Source organism: Myxine glutinosa, chromosome 3 (assembly GCF_964187855.1).
Source record: "Myxine glutinosa chromosome 3, kmMyxGlut1.1, whole genome shotgun sequence".
Classification (NCBI taxonomy): Eukaryota; Metazoa; Chordata; class Myxini; order Myxiniformes; family Myxinidae; genus Myxine; species Myxine glutinosa.
The window spans coordinates 33,361,542-33,389,292 of NC_136263.1; the positions used below are offsets into that span (position 1 = coordinate 33,361,542).

The 27,751-nt window shown below is 41.7% G+C and overlaps 1 protein-coding gene across 1 annotated transcript; it reads right to left on the bottom strand.

The window, feature by feature from the left end:
- Positions 1 to 27,386, bottom strand: LOC137416631 (uncharacterized). Its single transcript, XM_068102279.2, has 7 exons — positions 27,222 to 27,386; positions 15,923 to 16,008; positions 8,624 to 8,740; positions 8,359 to 8,524; positions 5,190 to 5,288; positions 1,870 to 1,972; positions 1 to 419 (listed from the first exon to the last, which is right to left on the bottom strand). Exons 1-7 carry the CDS (start codon positions 27,298 to 27,300, stop codon positions 353 to 355), a joined length of 717 nt encoding a protein of 238 aa, XP_067958380.2. The 5' UTR covers positions 27,301 to 27,386; the 3' UTR covers positions 1 to 352.
- Between the last annotated feature and the right edge of the window lie 365 nt (positions 27,387 to 27,751).

Below are 27,751 nucleotides of genomic sequence, written 5' to 3' on the forward strand. Positions count from 1 at the left end.
TTAATTTATTATCAGTTTATTGTGAGTTAATTGGCAGCTGGTAAACATGTTGTGGATTTAAACACCATTTGTTGCTTTGTTTGATGATTTGGACATGAAATTCAAGAAACAATTCTGGCAAAACTTTTTTTTTTCTAAAGTTACATTTTGTAGTGTGGTTGTTGTTTAAAGTATCTAAACTAACTTCCATTACTGCATCAATCAAAATAATTTACATAAACATATCATTAAGTAAATAGATAAACCACTCATTTTGGTTCTTAAAGAATCAAAATTGCATTTCAAAATTTTCAACAAAAAGCCCGATTTTCAGGGTGTGAAATTGCTGAAACTACCACTTCATCATTTCTTCTCACTTAGCTGGTAACAATGCACTCGGCTGGAGTTCCTCTATGTATAGTTGCAGTTCTTCTTTTAACCTGGAAAAAAATACACATAAATTTGGTATGATCATTTCAACATGGAAGTATGTTAATCATCATCATACTAAATACACAATTTGGCATCTGTCTGTCCGCTGATTTTTTGACTGCGATACATTCCTTCATTACTTAACCAATCTCGACCAAACTTGACAGGACTAAGGGTTACACAATGAAGGTTGTAGCAAATTCATTTGCCCCCCTCCCCAAGGGGGATTTCTCCCCCAAGCAGGTTTTCCCCACCATTGCCGCCAATGGGGTTGTGTGTTGAGGTGTATATCTGTGTCAAGCTAGCTTTATCGTGGCGTTTTTCCAAGGACGCTTCTAATAAGAAAACAAATGATAATAGCATCTAGCTAGCGCTTGCCAAGCCAGCCGTTCCCTAACGGTTTTGAATGGAGTGCTTGCTCGAATGCTTAAACCACTTGGCGATCTCTCCACAAGAAACTTGGTAAATGAACACACACCCAATGTTATTGAGACCCGACCATAGATCTACGGTAATCTATGTACCCCAAAGAGGAATGACCCATCCTGCCACTCCTGTAGTACTAGTTATGAAAAAGAGAGAGTTCATAGAACACTTTACCCCACGCAGTCTTGAGAAAAATGACATGGAAGGGGTCTTTTAAACTTTTGATTTGTGTTTCCGAGCATGATCTACTTGTATATTATTTTTGGTCATGAACCTTGAATAACATGCGCGATGGTAACTATACGCTAGGCACCGCCATATTTGTCTGAATGCTGAATCTCACATTTACTCTGCCCTCGGGGTGTGACATGGCATGAATATTTTTTTTCCAAGTTCTGCTAAACTGAAGGTTTTTTAAAGTGCCAATAAGGCGATTTGTGTTCTACAGTGTTGTAGTATATAATTCAACTGAAATAAAATAAGAATTTTAAAGGCTGTAGAAAAAAAATAACTTTTTTGGAAGTTTACCACCATTTGTACAGTTTCTTTTACACCACCTTATTGAACACGACAAATCAGCTATCCCTGCATGGTGTTTGTGTCCATTATGACATCCCTAAAAACAGTAAGTTTCCTGTTTGGAATGATTTTCAATTTTGTTTGACTGCCAGACAGGCGGCCAGACTAAAACAACTACCATACTCCTCTGCGCGCATGTGCGATCGGGACGGGATTCCGTACAATTTGCCAAATTCAGAGCCAAAATACTGTTAAACTGCAGGTTCGTGTTTCGATTCATGTTCTAGTGGTCAAAATATAACATGCAATTCAAATGAAGTTGTTCCTCGATCATCGCGTGTAGACAGACAGACAGACAGACAAAATTAGTCAACTGCTTAACACCACTTTTTGCTTCACACGCATTGGGTAATGAAGTTAAGACTACAGAATCCACAAGTAATGTCATTAACTTTGCCAAGTGCAATCTTATCAAACTACGGTATGAAAAATTATACATGTAAAAATACTCACTTTAAATACTCAGGGTTTATTTCAAGCTCTTTGAAAACTTTTATCCTCTCTTTTTGAAGTGCTTCTGTATTCATATTTTCTTGTGAAAGTTCCATCTCCAATGCTGTTCATAAATTTTAAGAAATGTGAATTATGGTGAAAGTAAAATTCTTTTTTCATGTAGTAATGACATTCATAGGGCAAAAAATCCACAAAAACACATTTGTGTATGGAATTATTCAGATAATAAATGCATTTGAAAATACTGTGTGCCTGCTCAACGAAAGTCTGTATCATTGACTGGATTGCCGATGGAGATGCACAATCTTTTTAGCCGCGTCGCAAGACGCTGGTCATAGAGTGCCCTCTGCTGTTGTTCTTGTTCTTCTTGTTCTTGTTGTTCTTGCAGAGAAGACAAAACCTCAAAGCTCCACCCATTCTGGGAACCATAGCTCCACCCATTGTGGGAGAGGCTTCATATAAACAAATATCCACCATTTTATTAACTCGCATAGCTTTGAGGCCTGTTTTGTAGGCCCGTGGTGTCTTCCTCTCTCACACAGTTTTATTTCAAATCAAATTCGATATATCATTTCATTTTTCACAGTCGCTAACATAGTTTTAGACTCGGTTGAAGAAAATCCGATGAAAGTTGCCCTTTATAGAACGAAATGAATTCTCAAAGGCCTGTAACTTCAAGTCCATTGAGATTTATTTTTTTTAAATCGCGGCATGGTCAGTCATACACCGCCCGAAATAACAGACGGGAAAATGCCGAGATATATATATTTTGTTTAAATCGCGGCATGGTCAGTCATACACCGCCCGAAATAACAGACGGGAAAATGCCGAGATATATTAAAAATTCGTCCATTTGATGACAATCGTCACGATGAAATATTTAATTTATACGTCGTCACAATAATGTGGAGAGAGGAGCATAGCTTCGTTCATGTGCCGCCACACACGGGAAATTGCCGAGATATATATTTTTTTAAATCGCGGCATGGTCAGTCATACACCGCCTGAAATAACAGACGGGAAAATGCCAAGATATATTAATAAATTCGTCGCCACACACGGGAAATTGCCGAGATATATTTTCACTTTGCACAAAAATAACATCAAGTAATCGAATCAATAGGAATGTCCTGTGCCTATAACATCGACGTTATAGGCACAGCTGCATCTAGGCATTGTGTAACATCGACGCGGCTTTTGTTTTAATTAAAACTTTTTGTACTTGTTTTATTTTTTCTCAATATTATTATTATTGAGAAAAGCTATAGTGAAACAGACATGCAATGAATGGAACACAAAAAAAACTCGAACACAAAATAATTTACACCCTAGCAACTACCAGACATAAATCTGTCAAATATAAACCCAAACTAATAATTTATAAATAATAAATTCCCACTTACCATAACCTTCCTCCAATAAAAAGTATGTACAGTATAAGTCCACCAAAAAATGCTTTCATTTATGTGAGATGTAATTGGGAAAGTTGCCATTTTTGTACACAAAATATAGATTAATGGAAGAACAAGGTGATACAAAGAAAAAAGGCACTACTTATCATGAGTGTGGCAATTGGCCAACAGATGGATGCAACAAGTATGGAAGGGAATGAATGGGAAAAGAAGAAAGGCAGGTTGGGTTAGGTAGGATCAAAGGAAGTACAAAACATTCCGGGTGGGATGGGGGAAAAAAAGAAAAAAAAGGAAAGGATAGGAAATAGTTATGTATTTACAACTTGAAGCCCTGAAATGTGCAGACCCGCTTTATTAGATGGTCGGCCTAGGAGATGTCATGGCTGATTTGGAGGCCTACAAGTCCAACATGCAGTTTATACCATTGTTGTCTTGAAGTTCAAAATGCAATTATTCAAAAATAGCAAAGGATGAACTTGTATTATGATTTGACTTTAATACACATTATCTACAGTATTGAAAATAATTATGGAAAAAGGAAGACAGGGTGTAACTAGAACGGCACTCTGAAGAGCGCATACCTCCGCCAGGCTGAATAGATTACGTTTTGCATCCCACTGATAGGTCGGATCTGCATCCGGACCCTAACCAAAATCGAATCGGCTTGTTCTTGTCACACACCCAACCTGTCCACCAAGTTTCATCCAAATTCGTCCACAACTTTTTGAGATATGTTAAATATAGTTTTTGGCCCAATCTCTCAATGGTGAAGAATCACTTAAAATTTTCTAATATTCAGATTCGGATCTGGATATTCACTAAAATCTAAAAAAAATTGGCCTTGACACACACCAAACCTATCCACTAAGTTTCGTCCGAATCCGTCAATAACTTTTTAAGATATCCTTCTTACAGACAGACAAACAAACAGATAGGGGTGAAAACACAACCTCCATCCACCTTTGGTGGTGGGGGTAAAACTGCAAAATAAAACGTGATATAATCTCACCTCATGTGTAAAAATTAATTGCTCCATAGTACAGGCATGTTTTGATGAAGTACACTGTGATTGGTTGTGACGCAAGCAATCAGAAAGTGCAACACCTGTAAAAGGACTACAAAAAGTATAGGTATTGATATCATTGTGGTATGGTGAATACTATGACTCCTGGGAAGAAATGCCACATGACAACAACAACAGGCATTTTCAGGCCATTTTCCCTGCTAGAGCGGGGGTTAGCCTTGCAGTCTCCATGACAATCTTCTCCATTTTGCCCTATTTTCTGCATCTCCCCTTGTTAACCCCCTTGCCCGCATTTCTTCTTCCACCACCGTTAGCCAAGTCTTTCTCGGTCTTCCCCGTCCTCTACTTCCTTCTACATTCATTACAATCACTCTTCTCAACCAGTCACTTTCATCCTTCCTCAACACATGGCCAAACCATCTCAACCTGTTTCTCTTCACAGCATCCATCACAGACATGTGATCACAGACATTTTGCCACATGACAAACATATGGAAGTCAAAGTGTTAACTAGTGAAGGCTACTCCATGTAACAAATTGTATCCATCTCCATGCTTCAGCAGTTGCTGCATGCACGGCTCAGGATGGGCTGGAGGATGATACACAAAACTGGTGCTGTTATAAATAGAACCGTAAAGGAAGAAAACCAAGCTTTTCCAAAAATGATGCTAATACCCCCACGGTCTCTATTCTCTACGTGATCGAAGATAAAGTGGAGATGTTGCGAATGTCCAAGCCGAAAGTACAAGTGCTATCATTTCTTCAAGAACAATGAGATACATACGAGCACAAATGGTCTCAATAGATAGATAACTGCAGGAAAACCTTTGCTGGAGAGTAAGAGTCAGCAAAAATGATGCCAAGCATGACAATAAAAGGCTTACCTGTAAGTTGTTTTCTTGCATTTAAGAACTTGGCAGAATTTTCATCATGCAGCATCTTGACTGCACCCCAGTGATTGAACCGAGTCAATAGTCCATTACCTGTTTATATTTTGCAAATGGAACATTGTCAAATAATCTACCGTAATTTTAGGAATCTGGTTCATCAGATCTTAGTCATTTCCAGACATGTACATTGATAGCATAATAAATTACAATGAAAAGATTATATTTTCTTAGCCATTTTATACAGGTGTAATTCATATTAGTTTGAGCCACTGTTTGCTCCAATCGCAAACTCAACACAACATAACTAAAAATCTTTTAAGTTGCAAGTCCATTTAATAACTACATTGATAGTTCAGTAATAAACACATTATATCACCAACACCTACATGACTGGAATGTGCATGTACATGGAAAAACAAGAGGAGGATGGGGAGAGATCCCAGCATACAGTGCCTTCAGAAAGTATTCACACCCCATGACTTTTTTCACATTTTGTTGTTTCACACTCTGAATTTAAAATGGATTTGAATTGATATTTTTTGTCACTGATCCACACATGATACTGGAAAATGTCAAAGAGGAATTATATTTCCAGAAATCTTTACTAAATTATTTAAAATGCAAAGCTGAAATCTGTTGAGTCAATAAGTATTCAACCCCTTTGCTATGACACTCCAAATGGAGCTCAGATACATCCAATTTCCTTTGATCATCATTGAGATGTCTCCACAACTTGATTGGAGTCCACCTGTGGCCAATTCAATTGATTGGACATGATTTAGAAAGAAACACACCTTTCTATAAGGTCCCACAGTTGATAGTGCATATCAAAGCAGAAAGTCGACCATGAAGTTGAAGGACAGTCAGTAGAACTCCGAGATAGAATTGTGAGGAGGGATAGATCTGCAGAAGGGTATAAAACAATTTCAGAGTGTTGAAAGATCCCACGAGCACAGTGAGCTCCATCATTAGGAAATGGAAGGAATATGGAACTACCCAGACGCTTCCTAGAGCTGGCCGTCTGATCAAACTGAGCAACTGGGTAAGGACTTTGGTGAGGGAGGTGACCAAGAACCCAATAGCCACTCTGACAGAATTCCAGAGTTCCTTGGCTGAGAAAGGAGAACCTGCCAGAAGGACAGTAGTCTCTGCAGCACTTCACAAATCTAAGCTTTATGGGAGAGTGGACAGACAGATGCCACTCATGAGAAAAGGCACATTATAGCATTCCTGGAGTTTGCAAAAAGGCACGTGAAAAACTCCTACCATGATTGAGGCAAAATATTCTGTGGTCTGATGAGACAAAAATTGAATTATTTGGACTTAATGCAAATGCGACGTCAGGCAAAAACTGAGCACAGCTCATCACCAATCTAACACCATCCCTGCATGGAAGCATGGTGGTGGCAGCATCATGCTATGGGGATGCTTTTCAGTGGCAGGGACTGGGAGACTTGTAAGGTAGAAAAACAACAATGAATGGAGTCAAATACAGGCAAATCCTTGAGGAGAACCTGCTTCAGAGTGCAGAAGACCTCGGACTGTGGTGAAGATTTGCCCTCCAACAGGACAATGACCCCAAGCATACAGGCAAAGCAACACTGGAATGGCTTCAGAACAAGAACGTGAAAATCCTTGAGTGACCCAGCCAAAGCCAAGACTTAAATCCCATTGAGAATCTGTGGAAAGACTTGAAGAATGCTGTTCACCAATGCTTCCCATCCAGCTTGACATAGCTTGAGCAAATCTACATGGAAGAATGGGAGAAAGTCCCCAAATCCAGATGTGCAAAGCTGACACAGACAATAACCAAGAAGACTCAAATCTGTAATCACTGCCAAAAGCGCTTCTATGGAGTATTGACTCACAGGGTTGAAAACGTATGCAAATGAGATAATTCTCTATTTCATTTTAAATTGTTTTGTAAAAATTTCTAAAAATAAATTCCACATTGACAGAAAGGAGTGAGATTTTTTTTACTCTGTCTACCTGCCTGACAATCAAACAAAATAAAAAATCATTCAAACCAGGAAACTCACTGTTTTTAAGGATGTTATAAAGAACACAAACACCGACCTCTGAACTGTGACTCAACGACGTCTTATTACAGTGTAAGTGTAATGTATAAGACTGCTTTAGTAGAGCTAAATTTCCGGATTTCTTTTAAACAATCCTTAAAATCATTGTTTTAATTAAATAGAAGCATCTACTTGAAAACTGTGCAGGGTATGAACTCTATATGAACACTCCATGTTATATGAACTCGAGTTTTTAGATGTTTCTAATTGGTGGAGTAGACATTACTCTTAATTATTGGTTGACTTTCCATGAGTACACTTTTTACTTTTCAACAAAATAATTGATAGTGTGGTTGACAGGCAGGGTGATTCATCAATGTGTGTGCCTTCACTCAGATGGATGTTAAACTGGCATTCTGTCTGCCTGCATTAGTTGATTGACGTTAAAGACCCCAAGGTGTCCTTCGCGAAAAGTAGGCGAGCTATCTCCGGCAGCGTGAACAAATTACAAAATTCCTTGTCTAAAATCTGTTGGGAAGGTATTGGCAAACCACCCAGTATAACCGTTAACAAGAAACTGCTTCAGCAGTATTGAACCTGTCTTCGGGCAGAACACCAGAATATGTATTTATATACAAATTATTTTCTTGTCCATGTTAAAAGGATTCATATCTTAAATTTGTTTGCGTTAAAAGTAAGAAGAGGATTATTTCGTTGAAGATAAGTAATTGGTAGATTGAGTAAATGGGATGCAGATAGATGATAGACCAAATTGTCTCATGCTGTGTCTATGTTTCCTTATAATTGTATCCTTGAACCCCAAAACTGAACACATCACATCAGTTAAATTTTACCACTGGATAAAGTGGACAATGCAAGTAAAGTAAGGTGGAGCAAAATGGAACCACATCATTTGAAATTTCCTGCTGCACCATCATTAGAGAGCCCCCTGGTGCAGGGGTTGAGATGACTGACCATATAACAAAGCCGGAGGAGGTTTACGGTGAAAGGACAGAGGGCATCTTGTCTCACCTTTCCTGACTGGGCATCTTGCCCCACCTTACTCTCAACAATAAATAATAAATATGCCATGTAGGTGATTGATACATGGCAACTTACCAATTGATGCATGGCAACTTACCAACCTTTTTCAAGTTCTGCAATGATTCCCTCAAATTTCAGAAATTTCTCTTTCTGTCGTTGCTTCCGTTCCTCTCTTGCATTATTGGTCACATCATACTCTTGGAGAAACGTATTCAACTCGATGATAAACTCATCTTTTTCATCAGCCAATCTCGTTTTTTCTTCATCCTTACAAAATATATTTACAAATAAGTTTATTAGGAGAAGTGAAGTCAATTAGTTTGTGATACCTCAATGAAAATTAAAATGACTATGTGACTGTAATACCATTGTCTTCTTCAAATTCTGCACTTCTTTTTCAATTTCCTCTTCTTTGATTTCTACAGATTGTTGTCTTATTTCCAAAAGTTCGAAATCCATTTTTTCTTCACATAATACAAGTCCCTGTAGGAAAAAAAATGTATTATGGAGAAATCATATAAAACATATTTAATAGCTCTCTCTGGTTTATCGAAATATTTCAACTGTTATAAAATACACACAAACGATTTGTATTAAAATGTGAACCTTTTGAAAGTAAATTGCACCAAGACTCATGAAAGAACTGCAAACGAAAGAGCAGAAGGTGGACAACTATATATCTACTCGCGAGTTTGTTGGGAAGCCAAAAACAAACAAACAATGCAGAAACAGCGAATGCTAAACCATGAACCAATAAATTCCACATTCCTGTGCCACCTTCATTCGAACGTCAGGTATGGGCAGCCGGTTCGTGAATGACTTGGGCAAAAAACGGTGAATGGCAAACAATGAACCAATAACTTCCACTTTCCTGTGCCACCTTCAGTCGAACATCAGACATGGACGTTTGTGAAGGACATAGGCAAAAAACATGCCCAGTCTGAATGTTTCTATACCCAGTCAATGGCGAAACTGCAAATGGCGAATCCGCGGATGTCACGGGTGGAACCCCTCATGTCATTTCCTCATTCTGGCTTTGAACTATATATGACAATAAATTCATTATTATAACATTATTAAACTCAATATCTCTATATTTTCATTCCAAATAGCATCATTCCAATCACAAAATACAAAGTTAAATTGCAATTGCATTGAGATATTATCAAACCAGCTCATCATCGTCATCGTGTGTACTTCTGGATAGGGAGTAGCTTCGTGTCGTTCCAATTTCAAAATCACAATTTTATTGAGAAATTTATGAAATCTCACATCTACCTTATGACACACGCTGGGACTCCAAAACGTTCCACCGAGGGTTTGGTAGGGCTAGCCCCAAAACTGAGGGAGTAGTTTCAAGACGGATGGATGCACAGACACTCCTGTTTTATAATATGGATACTAGCATGGATCAGCTCGCTGCGTTCGCCTCACCACATATCGCTACAGAGGCACAGGCTTGCTTTTAACTGAGGATAATAACTGTACATGTGTTGCTATGTTGTCATGATTTACACCAATCATAATACAAACATTTATTTCGTCTTAAGGGTCTTAAGGGATTTTGCAGTAAGATCCCGAAGATACAAAAGACTCCGAACACCCTTAAAGATCCCAAAGAATCAAAATATCCTGACCCAAAATTTCCCGAAGACCCCGGAGACCCAAAAGACCCCAAAGACCGTTAATGACCCCAAAGACACCGAAGACCCAAAAGACCAAGAAGACCTAAAAGAACGAGAGGACCCAAAAGACCTTTAAAGACCCCAAATACCCCAAAGACCCTTAAAAACCCAAATATCCCAAAGACCCAGATGACACAAAATACCCCAAAGACCCTTAAAGACAAAAAACACCCCGAAGATCCAAAATACCCTGAAGACCTAAAATACACCAAGACCCTTAAAGACCCCGAAGATCCAAAAGACCCCGAAAATCCAAAAGACCGCGAATATCCAAAAGACCCTGAAGACCCAAAAGACTGAGAGGACCCAAAAGACCCCAAGATCTTTAAGACCCCCAAGACCCTGAAGATCCCTTTTACATTTAAGACCCTTTCAACACTTTAGACACTTTAGATCCATTCACTCTTGAGACCTTTTATACCCTTTAGACCCCAAGAACCATCAGATCTTTACACTCCTTAAGTCCCTTTCGACCCCTTAGGGCTTAGACCCACCATTTAGACCCTTACACCCTTCAGACAGATTACACAGCTTGGACCCTTGACCATTTAGAGCTTTAGACCACTTAGAACTCTTTAGATTACAAATAAATAATATCACCAAAAACACAAATACATTTGTCCAAAATAAATGTGTGTATTATGATTGGTGTGAATTATGACAACACAGCAACTCACGTACAGTCGTTATACTCAGTTAAAACAAGCCCGTGGCTCTGCAGCGACGTGTGGTGAGATGAGCCGATCCACACTAGTGTGTGTGTGTGTGTGTGTGTGTGTGTGTGTGTGTGTGTGTGTGTGTGTGTGTGTGTGTGTGTGTGTGTGTGTGTGTGTGTGTGTGTGTGTACAGTCACGTGAAAAACTTTTTCAACATATTTCAACATACAGCTATTTGATCTTCATTTCAACAATATTGACAGATAAAGGTGATATAAAATAACAAATATCATGAAACATTTACATTTTGTAGTCCATTGTATAATATAAATAAACATAAATGCAAATTTCGCATGCGGAAAACGTAAGTACACCCTTGGCTCTAATAGGTGGTATTGCCCCCTTTGGCAGAAACAACCTCAAGTAGGCGTTTCTTATAACTGTCTACCAGTCTCTGACATCGACTGGGAGAAATTTTTGCCGACACCTCCATGCAGAATTCTTTCAGCTGTGTGATGTTTGAGGGGTTTCTTGCATGCACAGCTCGTTTCAAATCCCCCCACAACATCTCAATGGGATTTAGATCCGGGCTTTGACTTGGCCATTCTAGAACCCTCCATTTCTTTCTTTTCAGCCATTTCGTGGTGGATTTACTGGGATGTTTAGGGTCATTGTCATGTTGCAAGGTCCACCTTCAGTTGAACTTCAACTTTCCGACAGATGGCCTCACATTATCCTCAAGCACCCTCTGGTACAATGAAGAATTCATAGTGGATTCTACGATGGTGAGCTGCCCAGGCCCTGATGCAGCAAAGCTGCCCCAAACCATAATATTTCCACCACCATGCTTTACAGTTCAGGTTCTTGTGGTCAAATGCTGTCTTTGGTTTTCGCCAAACATGTCTTCTGGTACTGTGGCCAAATAGCTCTACCTTTGACTCATCTGTCCAGAGCACATTGTTCCAGAAGTGCTGGTCTTTGCCGAGGTGTTCATTGGCAAACTTTTGTCTTGCCCTGATGTTCTTTCTGGACAGCAAAGGTTTCCTCCTGGCACACCTCCCATGTAGGTCAAATTTGTGCAGCCTCTTTCTAATGGTAGACTCGTGCACTTTGACATCAACAGTGGCAAGAGCTACCTGTAGGTCCCGTGATGACATTCTGGGGTTCTTAGAGACCTCTTTCAGCATCTTGCGGTCTGCTCTCGGGCTGAACTTGCTGGGGCGGCCTGGCCTGAACAAGTTGGCAGTTGTTTGGAATCTTCTCCACTTGTAGATGATCTTCCGGACAGTCGAATGATTGATTTCAAATTGTTTGGAGATCTTTTTAAATCCCTTCCCAGACTCGTAGGCATCTATAACCTTCTTTCTTAAGGCCTTAGAGAGCTCTTTTGATCTAGGCATGGTGATGCCGCACACTTCAACAACAAAGAGCAAACCAAACTAAATGTCTGAGGTTTAAATGAGACAGGTTCCTCCAAGATCCTCTCTGACGATGTTCTAATCATTTGCACCTGAGCTGGTGCACCTGATTCTAATTTTAGGTATTTGAAGTAGTGATAAATGTAGGGGTGTACTTACTTTTTCCACATGCAAAATTTGCATTTATGTTTATTTAAATTATACAATGGACTACAAAATGTAAATGTTTCATGATATTTGTTATATTATATCACCTTTATCTATCAATATTGTTGAAATGAAGATCAAATAGCTGTATGTTGAAATATGTTGAAAAAGTCAAAACTTTCATGGGGTGTACTTACTTTTTCACGTGACTGTATATTACATTATACCCCTCCGAGTTGAAGGTCAAGATCAAATGGCGGTCAAGGTCAACCGTGGTCTACTTCTTTTCCTCCTGCTTTTTTCCCCTCAACCTATCCTCTCTCTTTGCTATTCTCTCTTCCCCCTTCCGCACCAAGTGTCCAACCCATCTCAGACAGCATTTCACCAAACTCCCCGTCAAACACATCTGCATGCCAATCTCATCCTTCAGTTCATCCATTCTCCTTCACTTCACACTCTCCACTCCCACAATCCGCCTGAGCCAGGTGTTCTCGCAAACCTGCAGTCTCTGTTGTTGTTTCTCTGTCAGTGCCACCATCTCCAGACCGTAAAGGTAGGCCGGTATTACACATGATGTCAGAACCTTCCCTTTCAATCTCCTTTATATATTTATGTCTGCCATTACTCCCTCCATCCTCCTCCACACATTAGCACCCACCTGAATACTCCTTTGCACTTCTGCCTCGGACTTACCATTGCCGGTCATTGTTCTCCCAAGATACTCAAACCTCTTTCCCTGTCTGTTCTCCCTCTCCAACCTGATTTTCATTTATTTTTCTCTGCTGCCGGCCCACATAACCTCAGCTTCCTTCCACTCCTCCAGTATTTTCAGCATCTCCCACCCACTCTCCAGAACAACAGCCAGATCGTCCACATACAACATCCTCCCCAGAATACCGCTCATGTTTACCTTCCTTCTTACCAGCTCCATCACTATAATAAAGATGAGTGGACTGAGAGCGCCTCCTCAAACCGATGTTCACACTGAACTCCTCAGACATTCCAGGACCAACTAAAACGTGTCCCTTCGTTCTCTTGCACATTCCTTCCACCAACCTAACTTCTGCTACCGGCACTCCCATACATCTCAGTGTCGTCATCACCGTCTCCCTCGGGACAGTGTTGTAGGCCTTTTCCAGGTCCACAAATTCCAATGCAGTTTCACCTTGCACATCCCACCTGTTCTCCACCAACTGTCTCAGCGTGAACATCCCATCTGTCGTTCCCCTAGACTTTCTAAACCTTTGCTGCTCTTCTCCAATCTCCATCTCCACACTCTGCCTTATCCACACTCCTCCCATCGAGAATCCTCTCCAGCACCTTCATGACATGACTAAGGAGCGTAATGCCACTGCACTTCCCCAGATTTTGAACATCGCCCTACCCCGCCATATCGGTACAATTAACCCTGTCCTCCAATCCTCTGGAATCAACCCCTCTCTCATACATACCCTCAACAGCCTCTTCGTCCAAATGACTGTGACTTATCTTGCTGCAATTATCATCTCTGTACACACCTTATCAATACCTGGTGCTCTTCCCTATTTCAACCTCTTGAATGCCATCCTCATTTCCTTTTCCATGATCTCCACTTTCCCCTCCACATAACGCGGTAGCTCCAGATCACCGTTGCTTCCTTCCCGGTTAAACAGCCCTTTGAAATATCCTTTCCACGCCTTCAATACTGCCCCCCTCTCTGTCACTAGCCGACCATCACCATCTTTAATCACCACCCCTTCTTCATGTCCTTGGTATCCTCATCCCTGTCACGAGACAATATTTTGATAATGTTCTTCCCACCATCCTCTTCCAATGTGTACACCTCCTCTTCCATATCATTCCTCACATTATCCATAGCTCTTCTTGCTGCTTTCTTCTTCTGCTCAAACAGGTGCAGCAAACCCGCATCCAGCTGTATCCCCTCTATCCTTGATCTTCTCTATCCTCTTCCAAACCTCCTTCTTTTCACCAAATGCCTTTGCTACTTCCTCCGTCCACCATACCGAGCTTATATCCATCAACGATGCACCCTTTTTCTTGACGTCCTCCACACAAAACTTCTGCAATTCCCCTAAACGCTTCTCTGTAGTACTTCTTCCACTCTTACTCCAAGCCTTCCGCTTCTTCGCTAAGTTGCTCATACCTAGCCCTCATTCTCTCCTTGTACTTCATAGCCTTCAGAAAGTATTCACACCACTTGCCATTTCACATTTTGCTGTGTTACAGCCTGAATTTAAAATGGATTAAGTTGAGATTTTTTTGTCACTGATCCGGAAGGCCAACTTCACAAATCTAGGCTTTATGGGAGAGTTGCCAGCCACTCCTGAGAAAAAAGGCACATGACAGCATGCCTGGAGTTTGCAAAAATGCACATGAAAGACTCTGAAGAGACAACTTTTTGTTCTGTGAAGAGACAACTTTTTACATTTGTCTTGTTTCAATCCAAGGGTTGGTTGTTCTGCTTTTGTTTTCTTTGTGTAGCCCCCACCTTGAGTGGCCTTCTGGCTTTGTGGCAGGCAATATCCCATAAAAAAAAAAATCAAATAAAAGATTTACTTTCCAACAGGACAATGACCCCAAGCATACAGCCAAAGCAACAATGGAACAGCTTCAGAACAAGACACGAAAGTTCTTGAGTGGCCCAGACATGAATCCCATTGAGAATCTGTAGAAATATTTGAAGATTGCTGTTCACCGACGCTCCCCATCCAACTTGACAGAGCTTGCGCAAATCTGCAAGGAAGAATGGGAGAAACTCCCCAAATCCATATGTACAAAGCTGATACAGACGTACCCAATAAGACTTGGAGCTGTAATCACTGCCAAAGGCGTTTCTGCGAGGTATTGACTCGGGGGGTTGAATACTTAAATGTAGATTATATACGTCTGTTTTTTATTTATAATTATTTTTTAAACATTTCTAAAACAAAATTTCCACTTTGACATTATGGGGTATTATGTGTTGATCAGTGCCAAAAAAAAATCAATTAAACTCATTTTAAATTCAGGCTGTGACACAACAAAATGTGAAAAAAGTCAAAGGGTGTGAATACTTTCTGAAGGCACTGTATGCATAGATATACCAATAAATCAAAGCTGTCCTGTACTCTTGCCTCATATTCTTTTGATCTATTTTTTTTTAAATTTTGGAGTACCGGTATATAGCAATAATAACAAATTTGACTTCACTGTTTCAATACTTATGGAGGGCACTATATATACACATGTGTCTTCCATTTATTCACTCATCAAGTGCATAACAAAACCCCAGGTTAAATGAACTGTCTCCACAGTACATTTAACCTGGGGTTTTCCCCTTCCAGGACTGTCTCCCAAGCAATCACCAATTTGTTATGAGCAAGGTTCTATCGGCTTCTCTAATATTCGAAATAGTTCATGCCTATTATACAACTATCTGCAATTTTATAAAATCTCAGTTCTGTCTCGATTGCTGAGTTGTACTGTGACTTGGACTTGACCGAACACTGCACTTACTGGTGTTCCCATTTCTGCTTGCAGTCACATTCATATCAATATAGGATTCGATGTTAAGCCAATACCAATTAACAATGAATAGGCCTGCAATTTGACAACATTGAAAACAATAAATATTTGTTATGATAGATACAGTATCGATGATTCTTAAAGAAAAATACCCATAGTAATAATTTACCAAAATGGAATCTTTGCATAGCATTTTCGTCTGACTAGTGAAAAGAAATATCCATGACCAAAGTAAACATAATCCTCCAAATGTACCATTTTATCCAATGTTTCTTCTGATGTAGAAATGTCCTCGTAATATTTTTGAATCGTGCCTCGAATATTCTGAATCTTGTTTTTCACTGCAATGGAGGCAGAGTGGAGGATAAAACAAATAACATCCCATACTATCTACCAAAATGAGTTCACATAAACAGAAACCATTCTCAATTCGAAATTATCTTACACAATAATACATTAGAAATTTGATTCCCAACATCTTTCCTGATAATAGTGAGTGCGGCATTCAAATTTGTAAAACATAACAACAAAACAAAACACTAAACTGTAAGCATGGTTGGTGTGTATTGCTCAACCACTGTTGTGTTTCTGTGCAACAATGTAGGCTGAGGGAAGAGCACAGAGACAGATATTAAAGCAGGTAAAGTATTTACAATGGGACCACAGTTGTATTCAACATGCAAGGGAAAGAATGAAGAGGAAAAGAAGAGAGGGGAAAACACAGTAACCTGCAAGTAAGATGGTTGGGTTATGTAGGATAAAGGGGGGTGGTAAAGATCATGGGCAGGGATGGGAATAACATGAGATCACAGTGCACCACATAATTGAAGTCCTGGAGAGAGGGTATTTTGAGGTTGGTCATGTCCCATTTATTAGCTCCCATATGATTTTGATACCCAAATTGAGTTAGGGGTGGATATCACATCTTTGGGATGTAAGAAACACGAAAGCAGAAGGTGACAATTTTTGGACACTAATAAGGGCGTCAGGCGACCCCTTAGTGACCTTGAACTCTGTACAGCTACTGTATGTTGATGTGGAAATGGGCATATTACAGCAATGAATGATCTGATTGAGAATATGTAGCATCGCTTTTGGGATGCTCAATCGATTGAGACATGTTCCAAGGCCATGCAGGGTCAAGGTCATGCACTAAGGTCAAGGTCAACCCCAAAAACTAACATTGTTTACTCTCATAACATTTTTTTTCAGATCTTCAGAGAACCTGGTGGATTCCTCATCTCTAATCCTCTGTAACTGTTTACACAGTCTCGTCTGAGAAGAAATCAGAGAAATTAAGACGAATGTCTGATAATATATTTCACTAATATGTGTCATATGTAAAGAAGGAGGATATGTGAAGAAGGAGGATCTCCCGACCACCTAGTGCCTGATCGTGTTCTTGATAAGATACTCTTCCTGATCAAGAAATATGCTGAGAAACGTGTTGCATTAGGTGAACTTCATCTCAAGCCTATTGCTGACCAATAGGGCAAGCTTATTGCATGCTGAACTTAGCCTGGTTAGGTATCATGCACATTGTCGGAAACAAGTGGTGCACAGGCTTAGTTGAGCGAGGAGAAAAAAAGAGGCTCTGTTCTCCTACTGACATGACAGCTCCACCTAAAGTTGGCCGGCCATCTGTCTCTGACGATCGTGGTCGTCCACAGCGTGTTTGTGGTGTGAAACCTAAAGAAAAAATATGTATTTTTCCTTGTCCATCTGAGGACAGGCTGGTGTTGGTGTCTGGTGCCTGGTAGCCTGGTGTTGGCTTAGCGGTTAGGGTGCCGGTTGGGGATCCTTGGATCCTGGGTTCGAATCCCGGTCGATCGCTGAATTAACGCCAGGGGGGTTGACTCAGCCTGTCATCCTTCCGAGGTCGGCAAATTGAGTACCAGCTTGCTGGGATGAATGATCCCGGTGTGTACCCCGGTTTAGAATAGGTACACCATATCCCTGCGCATCGCAAGAGCGTGACCAAGGGGGCGTCAGGAAGGGCATCCGGCCATAAAAACATTGCCTCAAACAGGGAACCATGATTGTCATGGGGCCCGCAAGGCTAACCCTCGCTCTAGCGGGGAAAATGGCCTTAAAACGATCATTCATTCATTCAATTCTTGTCCATCTGAGGGTAAAGAGGACCTCCACTTGTTGAAAAGTGACAATAGAGAACAAACATTTTTAGTATAAAGCTTAGAACAACAGATGACCGTAATAGAGCATGTTTGTCTAGTTTTAATGACAGCAGTGATGCGGAAAAATAGTATCACTCTAGCTGTGTGCAACATGCGATACGTGCACTTCTTGGGGAAAATGAGACCGAAACTGATCTTGAAATCAGGCAGCGTATATCTGACATTCAGCTAATCATGTTTCAAATATTCCCTCTCTGAGGACAAAAAAAATCAAAAATTCTCCCTGAGAATTAAAAAATTGAAATTGAAAACCCATTCCACTTGGATGGCCAAACAGAGGTTTTGCGTTGGAGAAAAGGCAATCAAACTGCGGGAGGAGCGGCAGCTTCTTGCAAGATTGATCCAGCAGTTGATGTGATCCAGCAGTTTCGACCAGAGTTGGTGCCAAGGCTGCCAGTCGCCATCGGCCACTATGAGATGTCGGTGATCTCAAGATCAATGTTTACCATCGATGGATCGCTGCTCATCCCAACCGATAAAGGCAAATATCATGCATGCCGTTGAGGCTGCACCTTTTCCTCCCAAAAAACAGCTATCAACTGAGAATTCAGAGGAAATGTTAACTGTGAATATTGATTAACACATGGAAGAAGTAGGGGAGACCGAGGAGGCGATGTTTGGTGAAATTTATCTCAGCAATGAACTTGAAAAGGTGATTGTACTTGATGCGATGGTAGTTTTCCAAAGCATGAAGAAGACACCAGGAATGATGAAATTTTTTCATCTCAAGCCAACTTTCGTGAAAGGATCAATTTGATTGATTAAGGGCTATGCACAGGTGTGGGTCCTATTCAATTGATACCTGGAGATATCTCGGAAACACAAAATGCGAGCCAAGCAAGCTTTAAAAAATCTGCAATATTATTCAAGGTCCACAATGAAATGGGCATCGCAAAAATGTCACTAAAAGAACTCCTCTCAAACTCAAAAACAAAATCAGAGCTCACCGAGCTACTGAGTGAGGCTCTCCTGGAGAAATTCAGAGAATCTACGCAGGAACTGATGGCTTCATATCAGGACAAAGTCAAGTCAACCCGGCCAGGCCTCCTACTGGAAGACATGATGAACCACACCCATGGAGAGGCACAATGATTCCTCTATACATGGTCAATAATGTGCGAGAGTCAAAACTCAAGGTTATTGATGTCTGGTCTCCAGATACTGACATTCTTATTCTTCTCATTGACGTGACAGCAAATGGCCATTTGGGTCTATACACTAAACTGCATCTTTTGATTGGAGAGCAAAATATAGAGCAAATGATGCGCATGATTGAGTGATGGCATTCGGACTTGAAAACTCAAGGGGCTTAGTTGGCCTGCATCATTTCACCGACGCAGACTGGGGTGGAAAATTTGTCGGCGTGTAAAAAAAATTGGGTTTCTGCCAACCTGTCAATGCCCCACAATGGTGCAATCGTGCAAACATTTGTGAACAGGGGGAAAAGGCCTTCATATTTGAGGCTCTTGGAGGTCAAAGGCAAGAAACATTTATTCCAGAGAAGTATCTCCCATTGAAAGATTTGTCTGCAAAGTATTGGACCAAGTGGCATGCCTCCAATATGTGTCCAGAAAATGATATCCGTGGTGCACCTCTTGGGGCAATATGGAAACACTTGAATTCATTGGTCAATAGTATGCTGAGTGCTAATAATAAAATCGACAATCCCAAAACTAACCAGTTTTTGATTAATATGCATTTTAATTAAGCTTCATAAAAACAGCGCCCTCTATTGGCCAATATTGGTGAATTGCATAATCCCCTCCCTTCCAAACCAATCCCTACTCCAATCCTGTCCCCCAAAGCCTAGTTTGCATTATTAAAAGTAATTTTATAACAAATTTCAGCTATCATAAGGAACATTCCTGTCGTTATAATTTTGATTTGATAAACTTTGTATTATAACTATATAATTTGTGTTGTGTTGTACATACATGTACACCTACAACCTACATGTAAGTAACATTAATGTTCTCAGAGAAGAGGTCTTTGAGGAGGGCAATGGATACAATGTTCCCATCCCAATTACTGCACTTTGAAACAACTCGTACCCATAAGAAAATAGTCCTTCCGTTTTTCCTTTCAAATTTACTTTTTAGCTCACCTGGAACATAGTTCCGGGAAGCTTATGGGATGGTGCGTTGTCCGTCCGTAAACACTTGCAACTTGTTCTCCAAAACTGCTGATGGGATAGTGACCAAACGTGGCTAAAATATTTGGTATGTTGGAGCTTACCTTTGTCACGGCATTTAAAAAAAATCAGGTTCTAAATGGGTCTATGGGGGGGGGGGTGGGGGAGGTTGCCCCCCAGAATAGATATTTGACTTTTTCTCAGAAAATACACACACAATTCCGATGAAACTTGACTGCAACCTTCATCAACCATGATGTACCAAACTTTGCTCACAGCATAAAAAATCGGGGTCGAAGGGATACTACGGGGCAGGGGCGGGGGCAGAAGGGTGGGGAGGTTTGCCCCCCAAAATAGATATTTTCTTTTGTTCTCAGAACTACACACACGCAATTCTGAAATCATCACCATCATCAGTATATGGGAAAGAAGGATATTCCTGTAATCATCGTAGTCTTCTCAAGAATGTCTGGAATACTTGACATACTATTTGTGCATACCCCCAGGAATACCTTTGGCTACGGCTTCCCCCTTCGCTCCCACCTTTTGTTCATATGTGTGTTGTACCGTCCACCAAACAGTGATGACTCCATCTACATCTCGCTGTCTGATAATATGGACCAACTTCTATCTACCCATCCCAACTCTCTCTTCCTCATATGTGGTGATTTCAATTGTCACCATGCCAGTTGGCTGGGTGCGGGTACCTCTCTCACCAGCCATGGCTCTTCAGCAAAGGACTTCTGTGACTCACTGGGACTGACACAATCTGTCAATTTCTCGACCCGGATCTCAGTCAACGAAGCATCTTCTCTTCTGGACTTGGTTATGACTAACTTCCCTGAAAATGTCTGCTGCTCTTCTTCTGCTCCAATCGGTCCATGTGCTTGTTAAAGCAGACATCTGTCTGACCATTCTCAGAGAGCCTCCTCAGCGTCGACGAGTCTGGCATTTCACTCAGACAACTGGCATGGTCTTCAAGCAGCCATCAATCATCTGGACTGGTCTCCCATCTCTACCGCCTCTGACATCAACTCATCCTGGGAATTCTTCCAAAGTAAATTGCTCTCTCTCATGCACAGATTTATCCCATCTCGTCTTCAGTTGTCATACCCTTCCTCCCGTCCATGGTACACGGAATCTTGTGGTGAGGCTATTGCCCAGAAACAACTTGCTTTCGTCTCCTGGAAAGCAAATCCAACGGAAGGAAATCTCATTTCCTTTCACAAAGCCCGAAACAAGTGTGTGTCCACCCTCAGGAGAGCCAGGAAACAATATCTCTCCGTTCTCAGGACAGAACTCTCTTATCTGTCTCCCTCTTCCAAATCCTGGTGGCGTCTGGTCAAATCTGTTTCTGGTGTTTGTTCCCCCTCCATCCCCTCCCTCACCTCAAATGGCCACATGGCTGACTCCGCACGTGAAAAATCTGAATGCCTCAACCTTGTGTTTGCCTCTAAATCTTGTGTCCAAAACCCATCCCTCTCTGTACCCACCGTACCCAGTCGTACCCAGCTGCTCCTGGATTCTGTGTCCTTTCCTCCTGACAAGGTGGAAAAGTTTCTGTCAATCCTCGACTCTAATTCTGCAACTGGACCTGACGGCATCAGCCCACGGGTCCTAAAATCCTGTTCTTCCGCTCTTTCACTCCCTCTCCCTGTTCTCTTCACCCTCTCTTTTGCTCAAGGTCATCTGCCATCTGCTTGGAAATCTGCCAACATCACCGCTTTGCACAAAAAAGGTGCAAAAACATATCCCAGCAACTACAGACCAATCAGCCTTCTCCCAATTATCAGCAAAGTCATGGAATCCATCATTGCTTCAGATATGAAATCTTTCCTCTTCTCCAATGGCTTGATCTCTGATCATCAATTTGGTTTCAGACCTGGTCACTCTACTCTGGACATGCTGCTTCTGCTTTCTCAACAATGGATGGAGGTCCTCAATGCCAAACAGGATATTAGAGCTGTCTCCCTTGACATATCACGTGCCTTCGATACGGTCTGGCACCCCGCTCTGCTCACCAAACTCTCCTCTTTTGGTATCCATGGAAATCTCGACGCATGGCTGGCGGACTTCCTCTCTAGTCGTAGTCAACGTGTGGCTGTGGCCCTGACTGTGTTTCTCTCATCTCCTCTTCCTGTTCAGGCTGGAGTTCCCCAAGGCAGTGTTCTGGGCCCTGTGCTTTTTCTGGTCTTCATCAATGATCTCTCTGACTCTCTTGAAAATCCTCTCTATCTCTTTGCTGATGACTCTCCTCTCTATCGCTCCATTCTTCATCCCTCAGATCGGCAGTCTGCAGCCTCCTCACTCTCTGCAGACCTGGACAAAATCACAGACTGGGCAAACAAGTGGAACATGTCTTTCAATCCTGACAAATCTCACACTCTTATGATGTCTCTCCGAAAAGACCGACTGGACAACCCTCCCATCCACTTTCTGAATAATCCTCTCCAAGAAGTTCTGTCACTCAAGCTTTTGGGTCTCACTATCTGCCAGGATCTCTCCTGGGAAAACCACATTTCAAATCTGGCCTCCAAAGCCAGTCGCCGACTGGGCATCCTCCGTCGTGCGAAGTCCTTCCTTGGCACACCTGAGCTCCTCACCACATACAAGGCTTTCATCCACAGCCCAATGGAATACTGTTCTCCCCTATGGGCCGGTGCTCCTGCCTCACACCTAGCTCGGCTTCACACTGTTGAAACCAAAGCTTTCAGAATTATTGGAATCTCCAGCGATGAAGCTAACTCCAAGGGCCTCTCACTCACTCACCACAGGCAGGTTGGTGGTCTTTCTGTCTTCTACCGACTCCTCTCCGGCCTTGCTCCCCCAGCTCTCTCTGTTCTCTGTCCCCCCAATATTCCTTCAGGTCGCACAAGATCTGCCTGCAACCCTCTTATGGTTAAACTGCCAAAATCAAGACTCTCTGCTCACCTTCACTCCTTCATTCCTCTTTTCTCCCGCCTCTGGAACAAACTCCCTCACTCTCTTCAATCCCACTCCACCCTCCAGGTCTTTAAAACAGCTGTTCACCACCATATCTTATCTTCCCCCAGCCAAAACCTTGATCTTTTCTACCCCCGCTAATTTCACCCCAATTCCACTTTTCTGAAATACCAACTTCTGTCCTGGAAGTCCTTGGTGTCCTTGTATTTTATACTTCTCCCCCCCCCCCCCCCCCCTTCCCACGCCTCCTCCCCCCAAGCCCTCTCACTCCCACACATCTCCCTGCTGTCAAATGTTGTGTGCTCTCAAGTGTTTGTGTGCTTCCCCTTCTCTCCCCATCTTGTCTTCCGCTCCCTCTTTTTATATATTTTGCTTGTCTGGTTGATTTGTTTGTGAAGTAAATGTCAGCTCTTTCACGAGCCTCGATTCAGTATACAAAAAAAACAAAAAAAAAAACGTTGGGGACTGTCGGTCAAGACCATTGATTCCACCAATGAATGTCAAGTTTGACCACAAAAGATTGAATAGATTTTCCTTCAACCACACTTTCAGGGAGATGGTTCCAGTCCGTCCCAATCCTCCGACTAAAGAACTTGCTTCTGATACCCAGTCTCGACCTGTGTCTGTGCAGCTTGAATGCGTGCCCTCGGGTACTTTCTCTGTTGGTACTTCGCCTGCCACGATCTCGTAAACTGTGATCTTGTCACCTCTTCTTCGTGTATTGTGCAGAGAGTGGAGATTTAGGCCTTGTACTCGATGCTCATACATCATCCTCTTCGCCGCAACCTCTCGATCTTGTCCCCGTCCGTTTTGTATCTCATATTCCAAAGGATATTGCCATAATTGAGGAGTGGTATAACCAGGGGTGACTGAACTACAGGGAGAATCTCTTTTGTCAAATTCCTAAATGTCCTTTTGATAATTCCAAGGATCTGGTTTGATTTTAGTAGTCAGAGGAATTTGTGGAATTTGTTCCCTTCCCTTGTGGAATTGGGTGGTCCATCTTTATTTTATTTTTTTGAAATGTCATGTTCTCACCCTCCAGAACTGTTCCAATACCTAAAAAACACTGCTGGTGAAATAAAAATGAAATTGAATAATATTTATGGGTAGCTCATTGCCATCAAAGTTTCCCCATATGGTCTTCCACTAACGTCTTACAATACCATGGACACTGAAACAGTTTCTGATTGTCGCATACTTTTACAGGAATTTTAAGTTGAGTTATGAATACCCTGCATGCCTTGTTGATGTTTTATGAAGCAAAATATGTTTTGAGGGGTCTATGCAGTATGCATTGTACCCTATAGAGTAGGCTGGTCGGAGCATGTGTGTTAATTGAACAAGGACTGGGCACCGAACTGCTATTTCTTGCTTGTCACCACCACATACTTGAAATTGTGATTGGAGCAGTGTTTGTGAGCTGCATGGGGCCCTCCTCTGGACCAGAGATCTTAATCTTAACTGTGTGTAATCTTTCTGGGTGGAGTTCCTGCAAAAGGAGTCCGGTTCATGGCCCCAGGCCATGCACCATGCCCGTTGGATGTCAAAGGTCATCTATAGCCTGAAGGTTTGGATGTTCAGAAGTCAGTTCAAACTCACTAGCAAAGAGCAGAAAGGACTGAGAGACATTGCCATCTTCACCATCCGTATTTACATCAGAGCATGGATGACAGCTCCTCTTGCGGCTTCTGCCCCAAACAGTGATTTGCTTCTTCTAAAATCTCTGTTGCAGTACAAAGATGTAAACCAAGCAATTTCGAAGGCAGCAACCATGAAACTAGCAGGCCATCTGTGGTACTTATCAGAGGACCTGATTGGTCTTGCATTTTTTGACAAGAATGTGCCTGCAGCTGTGAAACAACAAATGATCCTCGCACTGGAGAATGAAGGACAAGGAGATCTTCCGAAGCGCATCCAAGTTGATCTGGGAAATATTCAGGAAAGTGGTTTGGAAGACTTTGTTACACAGAAATCCCGCATGCTTTTTGAAAAGATGGACCTTCCTGACAGTTTTCTGGAAGCAGACCCAGAGACTTGGGAAGACCGAGACGATTTTAAAGCAGCGTGTGAGACTGTGAAGGCCATGAAAGTGGTAAATGACCATGCGGAACGAGGAGTTGCACTAATTCAGGAGTTCAGTGGACTGCTGACACATGATGAAGATCAACTTCAGTTCCTGCTGCAGGTTGTGCAGGAACACAGGAAAACATTCCCTGACAGCAACAAGAAGACCCCTAACTGGAAAAGACTGAATAACCAGCTGGTAGATGTGTTTAGAATTTGTATGTACTGTATGTGTAATTTGTGTATTGCGTTATATACCAATTTCACCTGTATAGTGTATAGACTATATATACTGAAATTTCAAGTTAGTTGAGCTACCTCTAAATATTAAAATAGATCCCTAAAACTTCACACACAGTGTTTTTATGACCAAAGGAATTATGGATGGTGAGAACATTAAAAAGTTGTTACAATTTTTTTCTCATATTATTCTGGACCACCCAATTGTGGAATTTGAACTCTGAATCTATCACCACCTCAAAGTCCTTCTGTTCTTGTACTTCCTGGAAGTCTATTCCACTCATCTGATAAGCAGTCAATGTGTTTGATCTTCAGACATGTAGTACTTGGCATCTGTTTGAGTTGAAACGGAGTTTCCATTTGTCTGAACATTTTTTGCTTCATTCAAATATTCTTGCATCGAGTCCTTTTGACTTTGGCTTTTTACTGGACCAATGATTTTTGTGTCATCAGCACAGTTTATGAGCCCATCTGATATACACTACATTACCAAAAGTATGTGGACACCCGAACATCGAACATCTCCTTCCACAATCATGGTCATTAATAGGGAGTTTGTCCTCCCCTCCCCTCCCCCCCCCCCCCCCTTTGCTGCGATAACAACCTCCACTCTTCTGGGAAGGCTTTCCACTAGTTGTTGGAACATTGCTGCAGGGATTTGCTTCCATTCAGCCACAAGAGCATTAGTGAGGTCGGGCACTGATGTTGGGCGATTAGGCCTGGCTCGCAGTCGGCATTCCAATTCATCCCAAAGGTGTTCGATGGATTTGAGGTCAGGGCTCTGTGCAGGCCAGTCAAGTACTTCCACACCGATCTTGACAAACCATTTCTGTATGGACCTCACTTTGTGCACGGGGGCATTGTCATGCTGAAACAGGAAAGGGCCTTCCCCAAACTGTTGCCACAAGGTTGGAAGCACACAATTGTATAGAATGTCATTGTATGCTGTAGCATTAAGATTTCCATTCACTGGAACTAAGGGGCTGAGCCCGAACCATGAAAAACAGCCCCAGACCATTATTCCTCCTCCACCAAACTTTACAGTTGCCACTATGCATTCGGGCAGGTAGCGTTCTCCTGGCATTCGCCAAACCCAGATTCGTCCGTCAGACTGCCAGATGGTGGAGCGTGATTCATCACTCCAGAGAACGCATTTCCACTGCTCCAGAGTCCAATGGTGGCAAGCTTTAAACCACTCCAGCCGACGCTTCGCATTGCACATGATGATCTTAGGCTTGTGTGCGGCTGCTTGACCATGGAAACACAATTCCTGAAGCTCCCGACAAACAGTTGTCGTGCTGACATTGCTTCCAGAGGCAGTTTGGAACTCGGTAGAGTGTTGCAACCAAGGACAAACTATTTTTTACGCGCTACGTGCTTCAGCACTAGACGGTCCTGTTCTGTGAGCTTGTGTGGCCTACCACTTCCTGGCTGAGCTGTTGTTGCTCCTAGATGTTTCCACATTCACAATAACAGCACTTATAGTTGACCGGGGCAGCTCTAGCAGAGCAGAAATTTGACAAACTGATTTGTTGGAAAGGTGGCATCCTATGACGGTGCCACGTTGAAAGTCATTGAGCTCTTCAGTACGGCCCATTATATTGCCAATGTTTGTCTATGTTGCATGGCTGTATGCTTGATTATATATATACCTGTCAGCAATGGGTGTGGCTGAAACAGCCGAATCCACTAATTAGAAGGGGTGTCCGCATACTTTTGGACATGTAGTGTATCAATGATATATAAGCAGCACGACACGGATATAATAATCATCTATCTATTATTTTGTCAGCACCATCATCTATAAATAGTTTCCACCTCAGCACAAGATAGAAATTTCTTTCAGCTCTTTCTGGAAAAAGGCAAACACTTGAAACTGCACTAGAAGTAGAACCAAATGCACTGTTTTCTCGGAAAATATGTTATTAGCAAAATCATTCCGTTATTTTATATATAGGCCTAGTCTATTCATCCAAACCTTCAGTGAGTTGAAATCTGCCATCCAGTGCTCTTTGTTCAGAATGAATTATTTCCTCAAAAATCGATTCAATGTTCATCGTTGGTCGGCGTTGGCGCGAAAACACGTTGAAACGATTTCCACAGAGAAAAGGATTTGATTTATCAATCAATTGGTAAATTGATTTATTGTGGTCCAAAATCATTAAATTTATTAGCCCAAAATAATTTTAAGCAATCATTTAACAAGCATAGATGAGAGAGGAAAAGGGGGAACAAACAAACAAATTATTAATCGAACAAAATTCCGAAGGCTCTACCGCTGATTATTCTGCCATGGCCAGCGTAAAATGTACATGTTTATTTTAAATGGAGATTGGAGATATAGAACTTTAACACCGTAGGAAGCCATTTGGCCGATAAAACTTGCGCTGTATCAACACGGTTAAACATAACTCTAACAATCAACTTAAATTAACTTCGGGAGGAGTGGTGATGAGAACTGTGGGGCAGACAGACATCAGCAGCAGGACGTTGGCACAATAAGCGTTT